At 31.6% G+C, this 23,748-nt stretch overlaps 1 protein-coding gene across 2 annotated transcripts; it reads left to right on the top strand.

The window, feature by feature from the left end:
• The first annotated feature begins 14,534 nt into the window (after positions 1-14,534).
• LOC127266554 (nuclear transport factor 2-like) lies at positions 14,535-20,468 on the top strand. 2 transcript variants are annotated; one of them, XM_051296828.1, is made up of 9 exons: positions 14,535-14,886; positions 15,514-15,648; positions 16,263-16,569; positions 17,536-17,801; positions 17,913-18,081; positions 18,179-18,300; positions 18,384-18,449; positions 18,847-18,928; positions 20,034-20,468. In XM_051296828.1, exons 1-9 carry the CDS (start codon positions 14,848-14,850, stop codon positions 20,258-20,260), a joined length of 1,413 nt encoding a protein of 470 aa, XP_051152785.1. In that variant the 5' UTR covers positions 14,535-14,847; the 3' UTR covers positions 20,261-20,468. The 2 variants fall into 2 exon arrangements, with proteins under 2 accessions (XP_051152785.1, XP_051152784.1); XM_051296827.1 differs by having other exon boundaries at positions 14,538-14,886; positions 17,907-18,081.
• Positions 20,469-23,748: the final 3,280 nt, after the last annotated feature.

Here is a 23,748-nt window from a genome sequence, read left to right as displayed (position 1 = left end):
TATGGTACACAAGATAGTAAATTGGAAAATTAAAATGTTGAAAATTTAAAGTGGTGATCCCCGAATCTGACTTTGCTTTGTTGAAGTTGATTGAAGATAGTTTCTCCAGAAAAATTCAATTCCTTAAATATTCCTTGAAGAAAACGCTTGGAACCGTCGCCCGAACAGTTACAATGTTTCTTTTCAACCGTCTACTAACCATTCTCCTGCTGACACGTGCCCTCAACTGACCACAGTATCATTCTCACTTATTCTCAACAATATCTAACTCCCTGGACCGACCACAGACTTTCCGCCTCTTTGACCCGACCGCAAATCTTCCGCCTTATTGATCCAATTGCAAACCTCCCGACTTGCAAACCATCCACCTTGTTAGTCCAGCCGCAAACCTCCCGACTTAGAGACCATCCGACTTATTGGTCCAGCCGCAGACTTCCCGACTTAAAGACCATCCGACTTATTGGTCCAGCCGCAGGCCTCCCGACTTAAAAAACCATCCGACCTGTGGACCTCCTGATCTGAAGACCTTCCGACCTGCGGACCTCATGACCTGAGGACCGTCCAACCTGTGGACTTTCCGTCCTGAGGAGTTTCCGACCTGAGGACTTTCCGACTTGCGGACCTCCCGACCTGAGGACCTTCCGACCTGTGGACCTTCCATCCTGAGGTCTTTCCGACCTGCGGACTTTCCGACCTGAGGACCTTCCGACCTGCGGACCTCCCAACCTGAGGACCTTCCGACCTGCGGACCTTCCGACCCGCTATTTCCTTAGAAATATATCCATTTTATCTGAGTTTCCTACGGTGCCCCTTGGCCAGCTCGATCAACTCGATTTCTAGGCCCATTTTCCTTTTTTACCTTGGGCTTTTTAACCTAATTCTAAATTTCATACGTAACAATATAAATCCAACAAAACAAAGTAAATTTTAAAAGTAGATTTCGAACTTGATGAGTTGTGCCTGAGATCATATATGAATCCCTAAGCGCTAGAGTTACTAATACAAAAACCCAAAATATAAACAAGAAACGAAAACTAGAGTTAAGTGAAAACTAAAATCTAAAGTTGTTCAGAATTTTCTTGTTGTTATGAGAGAACGAGAAAGAAAGCAAATAAAGAACACAGAGATTTTACGTGGTTTGGTGACGGTGTGTCAACCTACGTCCACGGGGAGAAACCGGAATGATTTTATTATACTGATTCAGAGATTTACAATTATGTCGTCCGACTAAGAACCATAGCTGTCTATTTATAAGCACCCCAAAACACCCTAAACCCTAAGCCTATTTGTTATTAATTAGGATAAGCCCAAAAAGAACCCTGCCAATTGAAACAGCCCTTTCGCTTTGGTTTCGAGTCGGGTAGACCGCTAAATCCAAGTCACGTTTCAACAATCTTCACCTTGACTTGGAGTTTCTCCAACTGCCAAAGGTTCGTCAGTATCTCTCAGTCGTCTCCTTCCTGCCAGATGCCCCGAGAGGACTTTACCTCCTACGAATATTCACCAAGTTCAAGCAGTGCTCAAACTTGTCCGTCGGTAGCGCCTTTGTCAACATATCAGCTGGATTGTGTTCTGTAGCTATTTTCTGAATAGAAAACTTGTCTTTCTCCAGAACATCACGGATAAAATTCAACCTTACATCAATATGTTTGGTTCTCTCATGATACACAGAAGTTTTAGCCAAACTCAAAGCACTTTGACTATCGCAGAATAACACCGGTTTCTCCACCTTCAGACCCAAACTCTGCACCAGACCATGTAACCAGATACCCTCCTTAATACCTTCAATCATTGACATGTATTCCGCCTTAGTCGTCGACAGTGCAACCGTAGGTTGTAAAGTAGACTTCCAACTAACTGCACATCCAAACAAAGTGAAGATAAAACAAGTCAGTGATCTTCGTTTCACCAAGTCACCCCCGTAATTAGAGTCTGCATAGCCAACAAGACCATCACCGTGGCCTTTATCATCATATACCAGACAAATATCAGACGCTCCTTTCAAATATCGCAAGATCCACTTTACAGCTCCCCAGTGAGCTTTACCCGGATTAGCCATAAACCTGCTCACCACACTAACCGCATAAGCGAGATCCGGTCTCGTACATACCATCGCATACATAAGACTTCCAACTGCACTTGAATATGGAACCGTCTTCATGTAACTAACCTCTTCATCTATAGCCGGTATAGTGCTTCAATCAAGTTTAAAGTGTGCCGCCAAATGGGTACTTACCGGTTTGAACTGATCAACAGAGAATGCCTGCAAAACTTTCTCAATATACTTTTCTTGAGAAACCCATAGCCGTCTTGCTTCTCTATCACGCCAGATCTCCATACCAAGTATTTTCTTTGCCGCACCCAAATCCTTCATTTCAAACTCACCCTTTAGTAGAGCCTTCAAGTCATTAATTACAGCCATGTTTTTAGCTGCAATTAACACATCATCCACATACAACAGCAGATACACAAAGGAATTAGTAGAAACTTTCTTCAAGTAAACACAGTTATCAAACTAATTACGAGAATAACCATTAGACACCATGAATGAGTCAAATCTCTTGTACCATTGCCTCGGAGACTGCTTCAAGCCATACAAAGATTTCTTTAACAAGCATACCTGGTCTCCTTTAGAACTGTAGAACCCCTCCGGTTGAGACATGTAAATCTGTTCTTCTAGATTACCATGAAGGAATGTTGTTTTTACATCAAGCTGCTCCAGCTCCAGATCAAAAGCACCCACCATTGCCAAAAGAACCCGAATGGTTTTGTGTTTCACCACAGGAGAAAAGACTTCATGGTAATCGATTCCTTCCTTATGTGAAAACCCTTTTGCCACCAGTCTCGCCTTGAACCTAGCAGGTTCAACACCAGGAATTCCCTCATTTCTTTTAAAGACCCACTTGCATCCCACTGGCTTCACCCCTTTTAGTAGTGCAACAAGATCCCAAGTCTTGTTCTTTTCAAAAGACTGCATCTCTTCATTCATCGCCATAATCCAGGTTTCTGCATCTTTACTCGCCACAGCTTCTTTATATGTTTTTGGCTCATCAGAGCCAAGATCATCACCAACCGCCAGTGTATAAGCCACATAATTCATGTCACATGTATTGACACATCCTGCAAACCTAGCTGGTTTTTGAATATTTCTCTTTTCCTTTCTTGCTGCTATGGAATCTTCAACCCCAGTATCAGCGTCATCAGCTTCCCCCTCAATCGGTTTCCCTTGAGGTTTTGACTGATCTGGTTGATCTGATTGATCAATAGTATTATTCTGCTGCTATTCCTCTAACACAACTCTGTCAAGAGTCTCAAACTCCACCCTCTAGTTAGCACCACAATCTTTTGTACCTGCAATACTTTCACAACCTCTACTCTGATCAAGCATAGCATATTCATCAAAGGTTACATCTCTGCTAATAAGAAATTTATCAGGATTTTTACCTTCTGTACACCACAGTCGATAACCTTTTACTCCTGTTGCATACCCTAGAAATATGCATTTTACCGCCCTCGGCTCCAGCTTACCATCATTCACATGAGCGTATGCAGGGCATCCAAATATTCTTAGATTAGAGTAATCAGAGGGTTTACCGGACCATACCTCTTGAGGAGTCTTTAAGTCAATTGCAGTTGATGGAGATCTATTAACCAGATAGCTAGCAGTGTTTACTGCTTCAGCCCAGAATTGCTTAGATAAGCCAACAAATATGCGCATACACCTAGCACGCGCCATGAGGGTTTGGTTCATTCGCTCTGCAACTCCATTTTGCTGTGGTGTGTGTCGTATAGTGCGGTGCCTCACTATACCTTCTTTCTTGCAGAAATCATCAAATGGAGCGTTGCAGAACTCCAACCCATTATCAGTTCTTAGAGTCTTGACCTGTTTCCCCGTCCTTTTTTCAACCATGGTTTTCCACTCCTTGAACTTCTCAAACACCTCATCTTTAGTCTTCAGAAAGTACAACTAGACTTTTCTCGAATAATCATCTATGAAAAGTGACAAAGTAAGAACACCCGCCCTGCGATTTCACCGGAGAGGGACCCCATAGATCTGAATGAACATACTCCAGAATTTCTTTTGAAGTGTGATGACCGGTACTAAACCTCACCCTGCGTTGCTTCCCTTTTACACAAGCCTCACATAATTGAATTTTACCTATCACATCCCCACCAAATAAACCCTGCTTGCTCAACACAGACAACCCTAGCTCACTCATATGACCTAATCGACGGTGCCACAAATTTGTCTTGTCATCATGTTTATCCAAGGACTGGGATACCGCCGCCGTTCCCATCACTGAACTGCCCTGTAGAAAATAAATTTCATGCTGCAGTTTTCCCTTCATCATTACCAGAACACCTTTCAGGACTTTCACCCACTCACCTTCACCATGATATTTTAAACCATTCTTGGCTAAGGTGCCAAGAGAAATCAAATTCTTTCTGAGTTCAGGAACATACCAACAGTCAAATTTCCTAACAGTACCGTCATGCAATTTTATCTGCACTATCCCACTCCCTTTTATGGCTAGAACCCCATCATCACCTAACTTCACCATTTCATTCCACTCCTTAACAGAAGTGAGTAGATCACGAGAGAACGTCATATGGTGAGAAGCACCGGTATCCATAATCCAGGAATCAGCAGTACTAGCACTACACGCTGTCAGAACTTCACCAAAGTCCCCATCATCAGAACTGTCTTGTACCACAGCAGCACTGCTGCCACTGTTACTATAATCAACTTTTGTATTTCTCTTCTTCTGTGGACAATCCCTTTTAACGTGCCATTTCTCCTTGCAAAGATAACACTTAACTTTGCTAGAGGATTTTGATTTTGAACGCGACCTCCCATTCCCGTTACCCCTCTCATGTGGTCTTCCCCTACCTGCAAACAGACCTGAACCAGAACCCTATTCCAGAGAAACCTTTCTTTTCAATTCTTTGGACATAAAGGCATCTTTCACATTATTAACAGAAATTGTAGTTCTACCATATAGCATAGTATCTACAAAATTCTTATATGAACCAAGTAGTGAACACAATAAAATTAGGGTTTGATCTTCATCATCTACTTTAACCTCAACTCCTTGAAGATCAAGAATGATACGGTTAAAGGTACCAAGATGATCATTTACCTGAGTACTTTCGGACATCCGGAGGGTGTAAAGACGTTGCTTCTGATATAGCCTGTTCATGAGAGAGTTGTTTTGGTACTTCTCACACAGTTTATTCCATAACCCAAAAGCCGTTGTCTGATCTACAACCTCTCGTAACACTTCATCAGTAACTGACAGCAAGATCGCGGAATGAGCCCTTGCCAAAATCTCCTTATTTACCTCCTCCTTCGTGTCTTTAGGAAACTTGTCTTCTCTCTCCAACGCAGCCGCACATCCTTGTTGAACCAGAAGTGCCCTCATCTTGACCTTCCAGAGCGTGAAGTCATTCGACCCATTAAACTTCTCCATATCAAACTTATACGATGACATCTTCAATCAATGAGATATGGCTCTGATACCACTTGTTATGAGAAAACGAGAAAGAAAGCAAGTAAAGAATATAGAGATTTTACGTGGTTTGATGACGGTGTGTCAACCTACGTCCACGGGGAGGAACCGGAGAGATTTTATTATACTGATTCAGAGATTTACAATTATGTCGTCCGACTAAGAACCATAGCTGTCTATTTATAAGCACCCCAAAACACCCTAAACCCTAAGCCTATTTGTTATTAATTAGGATAAGCCCAAAAGGAACCCTGCCAATTGAAACAGCCCTTTCGCTTTGGTTTCGAGTTGGGTAGACTGCTAAATCCAAGTCACGTTTCAACACTTGTGTTGTTAAGTGTCCCTCTTTTCGCCCCTGCTCCTCGCTTATATCCATTTGCCCACATCGTTTCCGAGCGGTTGGATTCGATTACCTGATTGCACCCCTGAACCTTGAACCACCCGAATCGGTTATTTCAAAGGCGTGCCCCTTCAGTTTTCGGACACCCCAACCATCCAAGCGGTGCTTCCTGACATTGTAATCATTTGGCCCGAAAACGAACGATCCATCGGCCCATCGCACCTAATTTCTAGTCTTGTCGAATTGTACCGCAAGATCTTCTTGCTCCCAATTTGACTCTACGGGCCCAACTTGTCCGTGTGAGCTCATGTGGCGAAACCCTAAACTCCACTTTTTTGTAACTCAATGATAATATAGATTGATTAAAAATAACTTTAAATTATATTTAAACATTTTATATTTAATATTATTTTGTAAAAAATTGAATTTTATATAATACGAGTGAAAAAAATATTTATACATAATTAATAAAAAATTAATTTATATAAAAATAATTTTCTTTAAATATATTTTGTGTTTAAGATAGAAATAGTAAATTACAAAAATCTACCATAAAAAATAAAGTATTGCATCAATCCTAAACTATCCTTAAATCAATTTTATAAAATAATACATTCGTTCCATTCTAAGGGTCTCATTTACTTTTTTGTATGTTGATCTTTTAATATTAACTATTATATCAAAAATAATACAAATTAATAAAAAATTACAAAAATACTTTCATTAGTATCTTATAATATTAATAGACGGACATTTGTAAAAAAAATTATACAAATATAAGGATATTTTTAATATTAAGTACAATGACGCAAAAGATTAATGCAACCCTTTTTAGAGCCGGACAGATGGAGTACAAGGGTTTTGGAATTGTTTGGTTTTGATTTGAGTTTGATTTTTTCTATTTTGATTTAAATATTATTTTCATATGATATTTTTTAATAAAAAATTATATATTTTTATTAAAAGTAATGTATATTGAATAACGATAAAATTGATTTGAAATCATAACTAAATACACCTTTTGTTTTCATTGATTTTTTTATATTATTTTTACTCATATAATTTACATAATATTTTATGAAAATACACAATTGGTGTTTCTTCATTATTTAAGTACACAATACAAACTAAGGGTGTCTTTGTTTGGGGGTTTGGATTTTGAGTTGGGATTTGAATAGTAAAAATTTTGAATTTGAATAGTTGTACGATGTGATATAAATAGGTGATGATGTAATGTTTTAAATATAAAATTAATTTTTAGTATAATATAAAAAATAAAAAATAAGTGTTTGATTTGATGTTTTTGGGAGGAAAATTTTGGATGAATAGTGGAATTTTGCGCAAATCCATCAAACGAACACACCCTTAGACGACGACAACAACAATAATAATAATAACAATAAAATCAATTTAATTATTGTTGGTAATTTTAGCATAATTGGATTTATTCGAGACCGATGAATGTTGTGATTAAGTGAACTTGGGGATGAGATACGCGAACAAGTTAAATTCGATATGATTTGGACAAGAAACACAAATTCTATGATATATTGTTGATACGGTCTTAGTTATGAGCATGACTAAGTGGTACGGGCTATTTTGAATTTTTCTTACAATATTAATTTAATATTGTATTTATTCATGTATTAATGTGTCTAATAATATTTAAATTATGAATTCAATTTTTTTGAATTGAATCAATACATCAATTCATTTTGAATTCAAATTAATATTTGAATTGAAAAAACACACCCATTTATTTTAAAATTTAAATTTAAATTGAACCATCTAGGTCCCATTTGCATATATGAAACAAAAGATATCAAAACAAGATAAATATATATATAGTGTTTTATCTCTACAAAAAATTATAATATCCATACTCATTGTATTCCCTACGTTTACATTATCTCGATATTTTCTACCAGAAATCGAGATCAAACTTTGTATATCCCAATACGAATTTTGTGTAACCCTTGATAGAAATTGAGTCAAAATATCGTATTCGCAAAGTGATCTCATCATGATACAGAGTTATATCGGACTATTTTCATTGTTAATCCAATAAAATTTCCAACAACACGTTATGCTAATTACATTGTACTGTATATATATTAATAATAACATATCTGTCCCGTAAGATATGAGCTAATGTTAATATGTACAATTTTTTTTATTTGAATATGTTAGCTCATATATGTATGCGATCTGCTATCATTAAGACCATCTGCAATGGAGATACCCAAAAACGGGTATTTCCATTATTTTTTATTATCCACGTCACTTTCTGTCTCTGCCACGTCAGCGGAAATACTCTCTTCTATTTTATATTCACAACAAAGATATTCATCTTAATTTTTAATAAATTTTTATTTTTATATTATATATATATTATTTTTTAATTATATTTGTAGTATTAATTATTTATTTAATTATTATACTATATTATATTATATTATTATCCGTCAATATTTTGATTTATTAAAAAATTATGGGGAAAAAGTTATATTATTTATTATTTAATTAAATTTAGTTTTAATTTATTTTTAAATTTTAATTTTAATATCAAATTCGTATTTTTATTGTTATAATTATATTATTGGTTAATTAAAAAATGAAATATAAAAATAATAATTAAACTTTTGAAGAAAAAATCACATTATATTACATTATATTGCAATTACAATAGAAATATTTAAAATTAAAATAAGAACAAATAACTTAACTATTCATCGAACCAAATTTTTGCCATATGTTTTCAATCAAATCTGCTTTGAGTTGTTGATGTGCTCCTCTGTCTCGAAGTCACATTCTATTTCTTAGAAACTCAATTATTCCAGCATGCCTATCTGCAGAATATGCCTAACTTGAACCGCTTAAATTTTCGGTCTCCACTTGTTCGAATTGGGATATATCATAATAATGTAGATATGTATCTCTTTCATCTTCAACTATCATATTATGCAAAATGATAATTGTCTTCATTATCTTACCAATCAAATCAATATCCCAATGAGTGACAGACGTCGAATAATAGCGAATCGAGCTTGCAAAACACCGAAAGCACGTTCTACATCCTTTCGAGCAGCTTCTTGACGTTGTGCAAATAATTGCATCTTAGGTCCTTGAGGCAGACGAATAGATTGGATAAATGTCGCCCATGGAGGATATATTCCATCCCTAAGATAATACCCCATATTATATTGGTGATTATTGACAATATAACTTACTTCTGGACTTCTACCATTCAACAAGTCATTAAAAATCGGAGATTGATCAAGTACATTAATATCATTGCATGTACCTGGTGCTCCGAAAAAGGAATGCCAAATCCATAGATCATACGATGCCACGGCTTCTAATACGATAGTTGGTTTGCCATGATTTCCACGTGAAAATTGGCCTTTCCAAGCAACTGGACAATTTTTCCATTCTCAGTGCATACAATCAATACTTCTCATCATTCCTGGAAAACCACGTTCTTCTGCAACATACAACAATCGTTGTAGGTCTGTTGCATTTGGCCTTCTTAAATATTCCTCACCAAATATTGAAATGACTCCTTCAACAAATATTTTTACACACGTTCTTGTTGTACTCTCTCCAATACGGATATAGTCATCTACAACATCAGCAGCTACACCAAAAGCCAACACACGCAAAACAGCCGTGCATTTTTGTAATGGCGATAAACCAAGCCTTCCCGTTGCATCTCGACGTTGTTGGAAGAACTCATTTTCTGTTGTTAGACGATCTACAATGCGCATAAAGACATGTCTCCTCATTCAAAATCCACGACGAAATTGAAAATCTGTATAGACAGGATTTTCAGAAAAATAATCTTTGAACAAACGATTGTGATCTTCTTCACGATTTCTCTCAATGTATATTCTTCGGCGTGATTGATTTTCCTCTTCGTGGTTAGTGATAACATCTTGAATATGCTGAAATTGCATCTACAAATCGAAAGAAATCACATCCTCCTCATCGGAGTCTGAACTCGAAATTGTTTGAGATGAATTTGACATTTTTTTGTAACAAAGTTGTTTGTTACAAATATTTTTTGAAGTGAAGTGTAGTGTAGAGTTTTTGCCAACATAGGGTATTTATAGTTTACATTATATAAAATAAATAATACTGATCATAATAATAATAATATTTTAAAGTATGTAAATAAATAGTACAATAATAAATATGATGACATATAACAATAGTGATGTAATATAACAATACTAGTGTGTTTAAATTTACATAGTACAAATAATTATGTGAAATGATAATAATAATAATAATAATAATATATTTGAAAATATGTAAATAAATAGTACAATAATAAAATAATTGAAAATAAATTTGATGACACATAATAATAGTGATGTGATATAACAATGCAAGTGTGTTTAAATCTACATAGTACAATAATAACTATGATGTGATCTAACAATTCATGTGTGTTCAAACATATCTAGTGCAATAATTAAATAATTGAAAATAAATTTGATTACACATAATAATAGTGATGTGATCTAACAATACAAGTGTGTTTAAATCTACATAGTACAATAATAACTATGATGTGATTTAACAATGCATGTGTGTTCAAACCTATCTAGTACAATAATAAATTATGATGTGGTCTAACAATACAATTAATAAAGAAAGCTCAATAAGACAACTTGAAATGATTGATCAGGACTACAATGATAAAAATAAATATTGTGATGTGATATAACAATGTATTTTAAAAAATTAAACAAGCCAAAAATAAATTTATTTGATTTAACAAGACATAATATATATAAATAATATATAAGTTGTAGAGTGTCTAAGTTTTTCTATAAATATGCTTGCATTTACAAAATAAAACACACAAACTTTCATCAAGGATCTTTATATTTTCTCCCACTACTCTACATTCAAGTTTTAACAATTGAGCAAAACTCTCAAAAATCTTCCAATTCTCAAAAGCTTTTTTCATTTCAAAGTTTTACGAACATGTTTGGAAATGAAGATTGTTCGCAAAACTCTTTCAATCCTAATTACTCAAAATTTTCGAACATATGTCCCAAATTTCTACGCTTCATCGTATTCTTCTATTCCTCCACACTACTATTATCCTCAAAATTTTCAACCTTTTGTAGGTTCATCATATCCTCAAAATTTTCAATCATCTGAAGGTTCTTTCAATCCTCAAAATTTCCAATCATTTCAAGGTCCATATCATCCCCATCGATGTGTTTTATGCAAAATATACAAATGGAAAGTATTCCTGAATTTTTCACACAAGTCAATCAACAAGATGAAGATGACGTACAAATCATTGCTCTAACGACAGAGACCAAAAGAAAGTGGATTCGTGAAAAAGATTTGCTTCTTATTAGTGGATGGCTTAACACAAGCAAAGATGCACTAATAGGCACTCTGATAGAAAAGGTACTACTTTTTGGAAAAATATTTATCAATATTTTAATGATAACAAATCTGAATAAGGGATGTCAAGAAGTGTAATCCAATGCAAGAATCGTTGGAAAAATAAATAAATAAAGCCGTTTCAAAATTTGTTGGGTGCTTTCAACAAGCTAACTAACAAAATATGAGCGAAAAATCTTTTGATGATGTCTTGAATAAGGCACATCAAATATATTCTGTATATTGTAAGAAATCATTTATTTATGAACACGCTTGACGTGAATTAAAACTTAAGCCAAAATGGAGTACCAGTCATCGTGGTACAAATGTTATCAATGAACCATCTTATGACAGTGGAGTTGACCCGAAGAGAACTAAAATTAATGAAGATGGTGGATACTCGTCTAATTCAAATCTAACAACACCACATAGTGATGGAGTAGGAGAATCTCCCTCAATTCGTCCTCCGGGTGTGAAAGCATGTAAAAATAAAGGCAAACGGGGCACTGAAGAAATCTTCAAATTCACTTTCCTCCAATGATTTTGAAGAACTGCGAGCTCAAAGTAAAGAAGTTGCATTACAATTTGTTCACATGACACAACTGAAGGAAGAAAAAATAAAAAGCAACGAGCGTATTGCCAAAATGAAACTTTATCGAACACTAGTGGAAAAAGATAATTTGATGGAGTAAAATCTACTTGTTAAGGCTAAATTGTTCGAAGAGTTGTTTTAAATATTGTTTAAATTATATGCATTTTGTTCTATGTTATTCAAATTATCTTGTTTTTTATTTTATATTAATATCTTATTATTAATTATATATGTATAATTAATTATAAACTAAACATATTTATTATTTAATATAATTTTCTATTATTTAATTGCTTTAAAATTTATAATTATATTTTATTTAATAAATTAAATTAAATTTACTAATATTGATTTGTTCAATATAATTATATAATATTTGTATTTATATATTTTAAATTGATAAAATATATTTAATATTAGTATCATTTTATAGAATATAAAATATTATGAATTATAAAAATATTAGAAAATTTAAATATAACAATAAATTTAATATAAATTAAAAAAATATATATAATATATATCATATATATATATATACAAATATACATATATAAATTGGGACACGTGACAGAGATGCTGAAAAGCAACGAATCTATTATTTTTTATTTTTTAAATTGTGACGTGGTACATCTCCGGTGCGGTGATGCGGATGCTCTAAGATGATAATATTGTTTGATATGCCAGCAGCTAAAGAAAAGGCTCTGCAAATTTATTTATATAAAATTACCAACACTACATCTTATACTAAAAACTATCTTAGAAAATATCTAACTATAATAAATTTCAGTTGTAGCGGTGCCAAAAGAATTGAAGAGTAAAAGCTTTGTTTGTTTATGCTTTTGGACATCTTGGTTTGTGTTATTGTAAGTAAAAGAGTTCTTAAATGTCACCTTGTGGTCTTTTTTATTTTTTATTTTTTTTATTTTACCACAATTTTTTATTATTCAAGTATTTTTTTTTTAAAAAAAAAAATATCAAATCAAATAATTACTTTTCTTTTCTATATTATATTACAAATTAATTTTACATTCAAAATATCACATTAATGTATATTTATATTACATAAAAAGACTATTCAAATTCAACTTGTTACTATTAAAAAAATCCAAACTCAAAACCCAAACTCACAAACAAACACATGTTTTTAAATAAATATATACTCTATTCGTTCACTTAATAAGTTTAGATTTATATTTTGCGTCAATATATTTAATATTCAAAATATATGTATATTTATATAATTTTTAATACAAATATCATTAAATTTGTATTATAAAACACTAATAGAAGTATTTTGTCATTTTTTTTTCACTTAATTTATACTATGATATCATAATTAATATTAAAAAATCAATATGCTAAAAATAAATGCCAACATTGTACATAAACAATGTTAATATTTTTTTTATACTACATTATATATGAAGAATGCTGTTGATATTATAAATAAAATACTAATATTTTGTATAAAAATTATTGTTTTTTTATTAGTAAATAAAATATATTATATATATATATTGTATTTTGTAATATTTATGAAATAATTTCATCCAAAAATTATTAGGCAAAAAATTTATAACTAATAGTACTCCTTCCTCCGTCCACTCATAAAATATACAATTATTTTTGGCGCAGTGTTTAAGAAATAATAGTATTTTAATTATAGTGAGTAGTTAAAAGTAATGTAATGATATTTTTGTCCTTTCTTTTTGGTATAGAAGTAATGATGTGATGTAAAATAAGGGTATTTGTGGAAAAAAAAGTAAAGTATTTAATGAAATGTTTACTTTGTAATTGGACGTCCCAAAATAGAAATATGTATACTTTCTAGCTGAATGGAGAAAATATATTTTTATTTGTGACAATGATATTACACAAATAAAAGAAATAAACATAAAAAAAACAGAATAATAAGTACTATAGAGTTTGTTTGTTCAGTGTTTTGACTTTCAAGATAATTTTTTTAGATAAAGAATAGGTAATTGTGAGAGTATATATGGGGTGTTTTTGTTTGGGGGTTTGGATTTTGAGTTGGGATTTGAATAGTAAAAATTTTGAATTTAAATAGTTGTATGACGTGATATAAATAGGGTTTGATGTGATGTTTTGAATGTAAAATTGATTTTTAGTATAATATAAAAAATGAAAAATAGGTGTTTGATCTGATGTTTTTTGGGGGAAAAAATTGGATGAATAGTGAAAATCCACCAAAATCCTTCAAACAAACACACTCATGATATATTAATTTTTTTAAAAAAATATTAGATATATATTTTTTTCTAAAATAAAACAATCTTTTTTTCTTTTAACATTTAAAATATTTTGAGATTTTTACTTATATTTTTAATAATACAATCTAATATTTTTTCTAAAATAAAGCACTCTATTTTTATTTAACATTTAAAATATTTTGAAATTTTTACTTATATTTTTAATAATACTTATACTCACCGTTATTAATTTTCGAATATAAAACACAATAGCTGATAAATTATCCAAATAAAGAAAGTCACCCAGATAGACCAAAAAGCTCGACAGTATCAAGAAAGTTATTAAATATATTTATTTTTTGTTATTAAAATATTTTATAAATTAAAAATAATATAAAAATTAAAACCTTAAATTTTAATATATGAGAAACAATTTGCATTTATGATAAAGGAAAGCAAAAGGAGAAAAGGAATACGCAATTAAAGCGAGCAGCAGAAAATCTGTGGTGTGTTCGTTCGTGCTCGCTCGCTCGTGTGTATCCTCAGACAGATACTCTCTCTCTCTCTCTCTCTCTCTACACTCTTCCTCCAAACCTACTTCGGTGCGCCGAAATCCCCGCTGTTCTTCGAGATTTACAGGCCCTTTTAGTGATTTTGGATTCGGTGGGTGGGTGGGAGGATAATGTGAAAGGCTGACGTCGAATCTGTTTCTTGATTTATTAATACTACTGTTATTCTAGATTTGGGAGTTCGGTTAGATCTGGGCTCTAGGGTTTTGCATCAATGGCTGCCGCTTTTCCTCTGCCGGTCCCCGCTGCGCAGGTTTTCAATTTATTTTATTTATTGTAATTTCCCGTTTTTGATCTCTGGATTGGTGTTATTGTTTGTGCGATTGGGCGTGTCTTTGCGAGTTTTTTTTTACCAATGCCTCTTGTGGAATTCGCTCTGTTTGAGGTTTTGTTAATGGCGTTTATGTTCTGTCACTGTAGATCTTGTCTTGCTGGGTTTATGTAATTAGGTGTTTCGAATTTGGATTTTGTTAGGGCAGTCGAGGGGATAGTGATGTCTGTGAGTTGAATCGAACTTCTGTAAAAAGCATGGTGTGTTTTGTGATGTTTGTGAATTTAGCCCTCTTTAAATAACTCAATTTATATTGATCTCCTGTACAGTTGAAGTCTAGTTCAAGTTTGAGGGCTTCTGTGGAAGGATTTTGGATAGAATAATATATCTGTTTTGAATCATCGAGTTTCTTCAAAATTGGAAGTAGATGTAGTTTATGGTATCATGTTATTTAATGCTGTAATTTTGTTTTGCATCCACGTGTCGACAATCTGATAGAATCGACTGTTTTCCTTTTGAAGAGATCTGGAATATATTAAGGAAAATTCAAGATATATATGCACATGATGGGTATTTGTGATTTGGTTTGGTAATGTTGTGTTATTGTAGGTTGGAACATACTTCGTTGGCCAATACTATCAGATGTTACAGAACCAACCCGATTTTGTGCACCAGTTTTACAGTGAATCCAGCACCATGCTTCGAATTGATGGACATAGAAGAGAGACTGCTTCTTCCATGCTGGTATTGTTTATTATTTTGAAAACTTGATTCGTGTGTATATGTTACAAAATTAAGTTGCGAAGAAGATGGTACCCATTAAACTGAAGTGGAAAAATGTAGTATGCTAATTGTATAATTGTATTACAATTGTGACTCCAAGAATGAAGTGACAACAGAGTTCCCTGCTTTTATATATGAAACTCTATTAATTGCTGGCATTCAATTCTTTTTGATCTATTTCTTTCCGAATTAAAGTTATATAACAGAATAATTTGTCGATCCAAATGCTACACTTGGGATATGCAAAATTGTCGATGGTAAAATTAAAGAATATTAATAGTTAATTAAAAGGTAGTATTACTTTATTTAATCATCACCTCAGTCTTATAAACTATTTATCTAAAGACAGGTAGGTTACCCCATAAATAAAAAATGTCAAATTGTTACTCCTGATATGATCAACTATTTGTTCGTCTTTCAAAGATACTTTCCTTTTATATTTGCAATAATGAACCACGTGGCATGATGTGTTTGTTTCAATTCCAATGCATCATTTTAGAGATTTTCATTCAACTTTGTGTTCTTTTGATCGTAGTTATTTACACTACTTAATCCCTATTCTTAAATATGTGCAGCAAATCCACCAACTTGCTGTTTCCCTAAATTATATGGGGATTGAAATTAAGACTGCACATTCCTTAGAATCTTGGAATGGTGGAGTTCTGGTGATGGTTTCGGGTTGCGTGCTTCTTAAGGGATTTGCTGGGAGGAGGAAGTTCATGGAAACCTTTTTCCTTGCTCCTCAGGAGAAAGGATACTTTGTTCTCAATGATATCTTCCACTATGTCGAGGAAGAACAAATTATGCAGCATCCAATTGGGTACTTATCCCAGAGCAATCTTGACCCGAAATACCATTCTTTGTCTGCAGCTCGAGAACAAGGTTCATTTCTGCCATATGATTTTTTGATATTACTCTTGTTACAGTATAATATTCTGTTCGCAATTTTGTTGATTGCATGTAGAAGAAGGTAATCTGATCAAAAGGTTTTTTGGTTTAATATGTATTAGCGATAAGGAGCATGGTAGGAGAGATATACTGTATGCGGTGTCGTAATGCCCTATTTAAATTAATTAACATATCACTAAATCTTGTTTTGAAGAAGAAATTGGAAACTTAATATGGAGAACTATTGCCTTGAATATATCATACTTTTATTTTTTCACTCCCTTTGTCCCAACACATTTGCTTGTTTTACATTTGGTGCAGCCTTTTAGGTGGTATAATTTTGATAAATTTTTTACAATTTTGCCCTTATTTGTTGTTTGAAATAATTTTATAAATTGTATTTTAAAGGGTAAAAGAGAAAAAATTGTGTAAGTAAAGAAAAGTTTCTGGGCATCCTAAATTAGAAATACTAACAAAAAATATTTGGGACAAAGATAATACCTTAATGCATTAAGAAGAACCAACTATTCAGAATTATGGTATTCTTATAAAACTGATGATTCAGGGTACATTCCCGACAACATTATCTTGTTATTATTCTTTGGCTCAAGAGGTTAATAGGCCAAGAGTTTATTTGCACAAATATGTTATTTTATCCTTTCTGTTTTCATTTAATATTTAACCTCTTGTTTGTGGATTGCAGCTAGCTTTTATATCAGTGAATTATATATGCAACACATTTAACTGTATTTATTTTCATGATTCTCTGTTTACAATATAAAGAGTTTCATCATTTATTTGGTAACTAGAACCAGTGCTTATGGTTGTCTTATTAATATAAGTAAATTTATACTAAACTTGATTTAATGCATATGCAGTATTATACATATTATTTCTGGAAATTAACACAATAACATGTTAGCTCTAATTTTTATGTATATATATGGCAATGTTTTATAGTGCCTAATTACATGTCGGGTGGAGATATTCAGTCAAGAGGACTCTCGGCGCCTGCCAAGATAGAAGCGGGTACTCCAGCGAATAACCACAGCCAAGCCGAGCAACTTAGTCAGAAAATCCCTGAGACAGAGAATGCCAGAGAGGATGATTTTGAGGTTCATTCGAATGGTGTACTTCCAGAAACAAAAACCTCAACTCGTGATCATTTCTCTGGTCCCATCGAAGAATCTGTTTTGGAACCACAGAAACATACTTATGCGTCCATAGTATGTGAATGATAAACAACTTTCCCCTGTATTTTACAGTACATATTCTAGCTGGTGTTTCTGAGAATGTATAAGCTCATTTCTCCGTCAAATTATTATCTGAAGCTGCAGGTTGCTAAAGGACAATCTACGCCACCAGTTTCTCAAGCATCCTTGAACAAGCAGGTCCCTCCGGAGCATACACCTGAAACCATTGGCCAGCCATCACTTGCGTCGTCCAATCAAATTGAAAGATCTGGAATGGAAACTGTCGATGAAGCATCAGCTATGGAAGATGAAGGTGCCCCTCTCCTACTTAATCACCATTTTTAATGCCTTAGGCTTGTGATCTAATTATTAGATATTACTGAAACTATCTACTGATCTGTCTTATGCAGTTGAAGTCAAGTCAGTTTATGTTAGAAATGTTCCCATGACCATGTCTGCTTCCGAAATTGGGGAGGAATTCAAGAAGTTTGGTAGACTCAAGCCTGATGCTGTAGCCATTAGAACCCGGAAGGTCTGGTTGCTGCCTTATTTTCCATGCGTGTCTTATATATATTATATATATATGAAATTTTTTTGCATGTTATAATTTTGCAGGACATGGATGGATGCTATGCATTTGTTGAGTTCGAAGATGTCTCGGGGGTGCAGAATGCTATTAAGGTCTGAGGATTTTTGGTTAAAAATTTACCTTTATCATATGTGTTGTGTAAGCTATTGTATGCTCCCTTTTAGATTGTAAATATGTTCGGTGAATGTTGGTTGGTTGGTCCTTAATTTCTTTTCGCCATTATAATTCTTGCCAACAATCTATTGTCTCCTTTTTCATCATTCTTTCGTTAGGTGTTGAATAGTAGAAATTTGAGCTACCATTGTACGCAAAATTATGGAACACTTTTTCGTATTTTGAAGCAATACTAACACATCTGACATCACCTTGCTTCCAATTTACTTGGGAACAGAAAGTCCTAATATGTTTATTTTTGTCAGTATAGGGTTTTGACTCTAATTGTGATTTTTAGATATGGTATGATTCTTATGCTGCATTCTTTTCCTATAGGCATCGGCAGTTCAGATCGGTGAACACCAACTTTATATCGAAGGACGGAGACCCAACAGAAATAGCTTATTCCGAGGAGGAAGTATGTTTTACTCTCTTTTATGCCTAGTTTTCTTTACAACTTCTAATCTGTCATCCATATTCGATCATAGGGACTGTGTTTATGAAGCTGAATATGCATCAAAGTGTTACTTATAATATGTTCTATCTTTGTTATGTGGTGTAGCTAATTATTTATCAGAACTTTTGTAGGGTTGCATTCCATGAATTAGAAAGTAGGTTGGGAGCTTAGTAGACGGTTTCATGCTTTGTTTAGTTATATTTTGGATTATTTGGTGTACATTTAAAATTTGAATGAAAAATAAATATTAGATGCAATGTTAAGCATCAAAGATGGATTTTCATGTAACATCTTGTTAAAATATTGGGATTTGGTGTGATATTGTTTAGGAGAAAATTTTTTGATAAATTGTGTGAAAGCAAAGTTGAAAATATCCTTGTTTTATGTCATGATGACTACTGAATGATTCTTCTTGAATTTTATCAATCTTCAAAAGCTATGCAATTTCACAGAGTTTATGCAGTTTTAAACATCATATTTATCCTTTATATGTATATATATATGGCGGAGGATCATCTGCGGATGCAAATGTTTATCAATATTGAGATGATGAAATGTTGTATCGCGTATGTTGTTTTCTTGAAATCTATTACGCTGAAATGATATATGATTATGATATTTGGATATAGGTATATAATTTTCGGCATAAATTCTAAAAATGAACAAGCAGAATTTTGTATTTGTAGTCATTTGTTGATTGCATTCTGTGTTATGTTAGTACCTATATGAGATGTTAACTCAAGGAATACTAGTTGTTGATCGATGTTTAGGTTTTGCATAATATTCTGAACTCATATGTTGTTTTCTTAACATTAATCTGCTATTGCTGTGTACAATTTTCAAAAAATTAGTTTCTGTTTAGAACAGTAATATATATACCTTAACCATAGTTACACAATATGCTATATATATGTGTATGTATATATATTTGAAAATCAAGTTATTTAGCTGTAGTTGAATTGGGCAATCTGTGGGCAGTAAAAAAACTGGATTTATACAGCTACTTCCGAGGATGGGATAGGATAGGATCATTCTTGTTATTTGATTGATTGGTTGTTTTGAACAGGGGCAAGGGGTAGAGACAGAATTAGCAGCTACCAGATGGGAGGAGGACGATCCTCCAGCGGTGGGGGGCGAGGGGGTTTCAATAGGGGGGATGGGTTTGAGCATGATTACGGCAGACAAAGGGGAAATGGTTTCTACCGGAAAGTCCCCCGACAAGAATGGGCAAACTCACATGCGGGCTACCACCCAGGATCCAGAAATGGGCACAACTTATCATCGTCGGAGTGAGCCAACACTCGATAATTTTGGAATATTTTATGTTTTGAGTCATTATTATTGTTATTATTTCTTGTTGATTTACAGCAGCAGCAGCAACAACAAATTAAAAAGTGTTTGTAGGCAGCAGGGAGAGAAGAGGCCACTTTGAGTTGGGATTTTAATTAATCTAACACTTAATTTGTTATCTTTGTGAATGGGAGGAGGAAGCTTATTTGAATTGAGGCTTTTATGGCCTGGCCTGGCCTGTCCTGTCTTCTTTCCCATTTCCCATTTCCCATTTGATTTGGATTTGGATTTGGGAAGAGTTTATTCATTCACAGTATTTTCTTACTAAAGGAACATTGATCTAGAACTATAATATGTTTTTTAATAGAAATTTACATGGATTATATAATAATTTTTTTAAAAAAAATTAATCAAATCTTGGTTTGTTTCGGTTTGATTGAAATTAAGGTTATGATTTAAGTTTTAATTTATTTTGTATTTTTTTTGAGATATTTTGGTAGATTCAAATATATGCATCAATATAAAGTTGATGTATAGGATTTTTATTTTTTCTCAATTTAAATTTTTTAAAAAATTATTATATTTAATACATATAATTTTCAGAATATTACACTTGGGAATGATTATTATAGTTTGTAATGAGATCAATTTTCCCTATATGAGTATTATTTATCCAATATAGAAGATAGATTTAAAAGTCCATGCTTTACTTCTAAGTAAATATAAAGCTGTTTGGATGGGAAAAAGGATGGAACCACCGTATGCACGTCAATATATTTTAAATCTGGTCAGTATTTATGTATCTATATCCTCATTTTAAAAAAATGTAATCTAATTTCTATATGCTAATAAAATATATTTATATTTCATCTAAAATTGTATGTTAAGTTTTTTGTTTTGTTAAATTTATCGATAATTTATTTATAGTAAACAATTTTATTCATCAAACAATTTTATTATTACCTGTAATAACTATTTTGACATTATTTTTTCTATCTGTATAGCATTACATTTTTATCAATTCTTTAATAATTTTTTTTATAATATTACTTTACTTTTTACATATTCTGTTTTTACATTAAAATATTCTTCCACCCGTTCCACATAATTTGTCCCTATTTTTTATTTTCGTCTTTCTCGTATAATTTGGCATCTTCTTTTTTGAGAATATGATTTTACCTAAATTTTCGTATCTACATGAATAGATCTATAGTACTATTTTTAAATCTCCGTCCAAACAAAGTGGCACAAAGAGAGTAATAAAATTCATTAATTCACTTACAAAAATTTAATAGATACACATATTTTAGATGGGTAAATTGGTTCTATAAATTTTATTATATAATTTAATTTATTTAATGTTAACTAAAATAGTGTTAGTATCTTATACATATATGTTAAATAGAAGATTATGTATCTTCAAATATGTGAATATAATTTTTTTACAAGTACAAAAGAATATATAATACTGTAAATACTCTTTATATTCAAAATACTTCCTCCGTGTCATAATTATGTATCATTTACTTTTTGCACATGGTTTTAGAAATATTAGTATTATATTGAGATGTAGTAATAATAAAGTAGAAATGACTAAAATAACCTTATTAGTATTATATGATATAAAGTAATGACATTTGTATAATATATTGTAAGTTGTAAGGGTATTTGTAATGTTAGGTAGATAGTACAAGAAATGAATATTTTATTATGAAACGAATTAAAATGGAAAAATAGATAATTTGTTATGAGATTGAGGGAATATATACTTTTTCTTATGTCATTTTCTTTTGGACACGATTATTAAGAAGTGTGTATTAAAAAGTTAATTATGCTTAGTTTAATTGATATGTGAATTGCAATAAAGTAAAATATATTAATTTATTTAATATTTTATAAATGAAATAGATATTAAATATTTTGGCATAAATAAATTTTATATTTGGACAAATAATTAATATAATTATTATTAATAATACTACCTTTTTTAAAAATTAATTTAAATTACGTATAACAGATTATTTATTTAAAATATAAATTTAAAAAATTCGTATTTTATTTGATTTACCCAAAAATTTTACTATTCATCAATTTTATTTTTCTTTTAAAAAAATATCAAATAAAAGTTGCAAGTTTTATATTATATTAAAAAAAAAATTCACATTAAAATTATCATATCAATACATATTTATATAATATCAAACTAAGTATTCAAATAAAAATAAAAATTAATATTCAAATTTTAAACACTCAATCAAATACGTCGTTAGAATTTATTCATATAATTTATTTTTTTCAAATATATCAGATCAAACTTTTATTTTTAAAGTTTTATACTATATTAAAAATTATTTTTATATCAAAATATCACGTAAATATATATTCATATAACATCTAATAAATATTCAAATTGAAAATTTCTACTGTTAATATTCAAACCCAAAATCCAAACCATAACCAAACACATTGTTAAGTTCATTTACGGAATTTTTTCTTCAAAAATATCAAATCGAATTTTTAGTTTTTATTTTTCTTTTAATTCTCCCTCCGTCCCATAACAAAGTATCCATTTTTCCATTCTAGTTCGTCCCATAACAAAATATCTATTTCCTTTTTCAGTAATTGTACTATCTAGTTAACATTATAAATATCCTTACAACTTACAATATATTACACAAATGTCGTTACCTTTATATCAAACATACTAATAAGGGTATTTTAGTCATTTCCACTTTATTCCTACTACATCTCAATATAATACTAATATTTCTAAAATTACGTGCAAAAAGCAAATGAATATTTAGTTATGGGACGGAGGGAGTATTATACTATTAAAAATCAAGTTTAAATAAAAAAACATCACACAATAACTATTCAAAAATTTTACTATTCTTCAATTTTTTTTTTTAAAAAAATAATACTCCCTCTGTCCCATTGAAAGGTTATAATTTTCCACCGTCCCAAAATAAGGTTACCATTTCCTAATTTAATAATTGTACTACCTGCTTCACATAATAAATATCCTTTTGATTTACAATATATTATACAAATGTCATTACTTTTATATTACACCATACTAATAGAGGTATTTTTATCTTTTTTACTACAATCCAATATAATACTAATATTAAAAAATCTACGTGCAAAAAACAAACACCACTCTTGTTGCGGGACGGAGGGAGTATCAAATAAAAGTTGCAATTTTTATATTATATTAAAAAAAAAATTCACATTAAAATTATCATATCAATACATATTTATATAATATCAAACAATTATTCAAACTTTTAAAAAAAATATTAATATTCAAACTTTAAACCACCAACCAAATACATCTGTTAAAATTAATCATATAATTTTTTATCAAAAAATATCATATCAAACTTTTATTTTTCTATTTTTATACTATATTAAAAATTATTTTTATATCAAAATATCACGTTAATATATATATATATTCATATAATATCTAATAATTATTCAAATTTAAA

This window comes from Andrographis paniculata, unplaced genomic scaffold (genome assembly GCF_009805555.1).
Source record: "Andrographis paniculata isolate CXL003 unplaced genomic scaffold, ASM980555v1 Contig76END, whole genome shotgun sequence".
Classification (NCBI taxonomy): domain Eukaryota; kingdom Viridiplantae; phylum Streptophyta; class Magnoliopsida; order Lamiales; family Acanthaceae; genus Andrographis; species Andrographis paniculata.
This window is presented reverse-complemented; position numbering and strand designations above follow the sequence as displayed.

What these genes read in the sequence shown, in the direction of transcription:
- LOC127266554 (XM_051296827.1), top strand. Translation starts at nt 14,848, where the DNA reads ATGGCTGCCGCTTTTCCTCTGCCGGTCCCCGCTGCGCAG. An exon ending in AGACTGCTTCTTCCATGCTG is followed by an intron (nt 15,649 to 16,262) that starts GTATTGTTTATT and finishes AAATATGTGCAG; the next exon opens with CAAATCCACCAACTTGCTGT. An exon ending in TAGCTTATTCCGAGGAGGAA is followed by an intron (nt 18,929 to 20,033) that starts GTATGTTTTACT and finishes TGTTTTGAACAG; the next exon opens with GGGCAAGGGGTAGAGACAGA.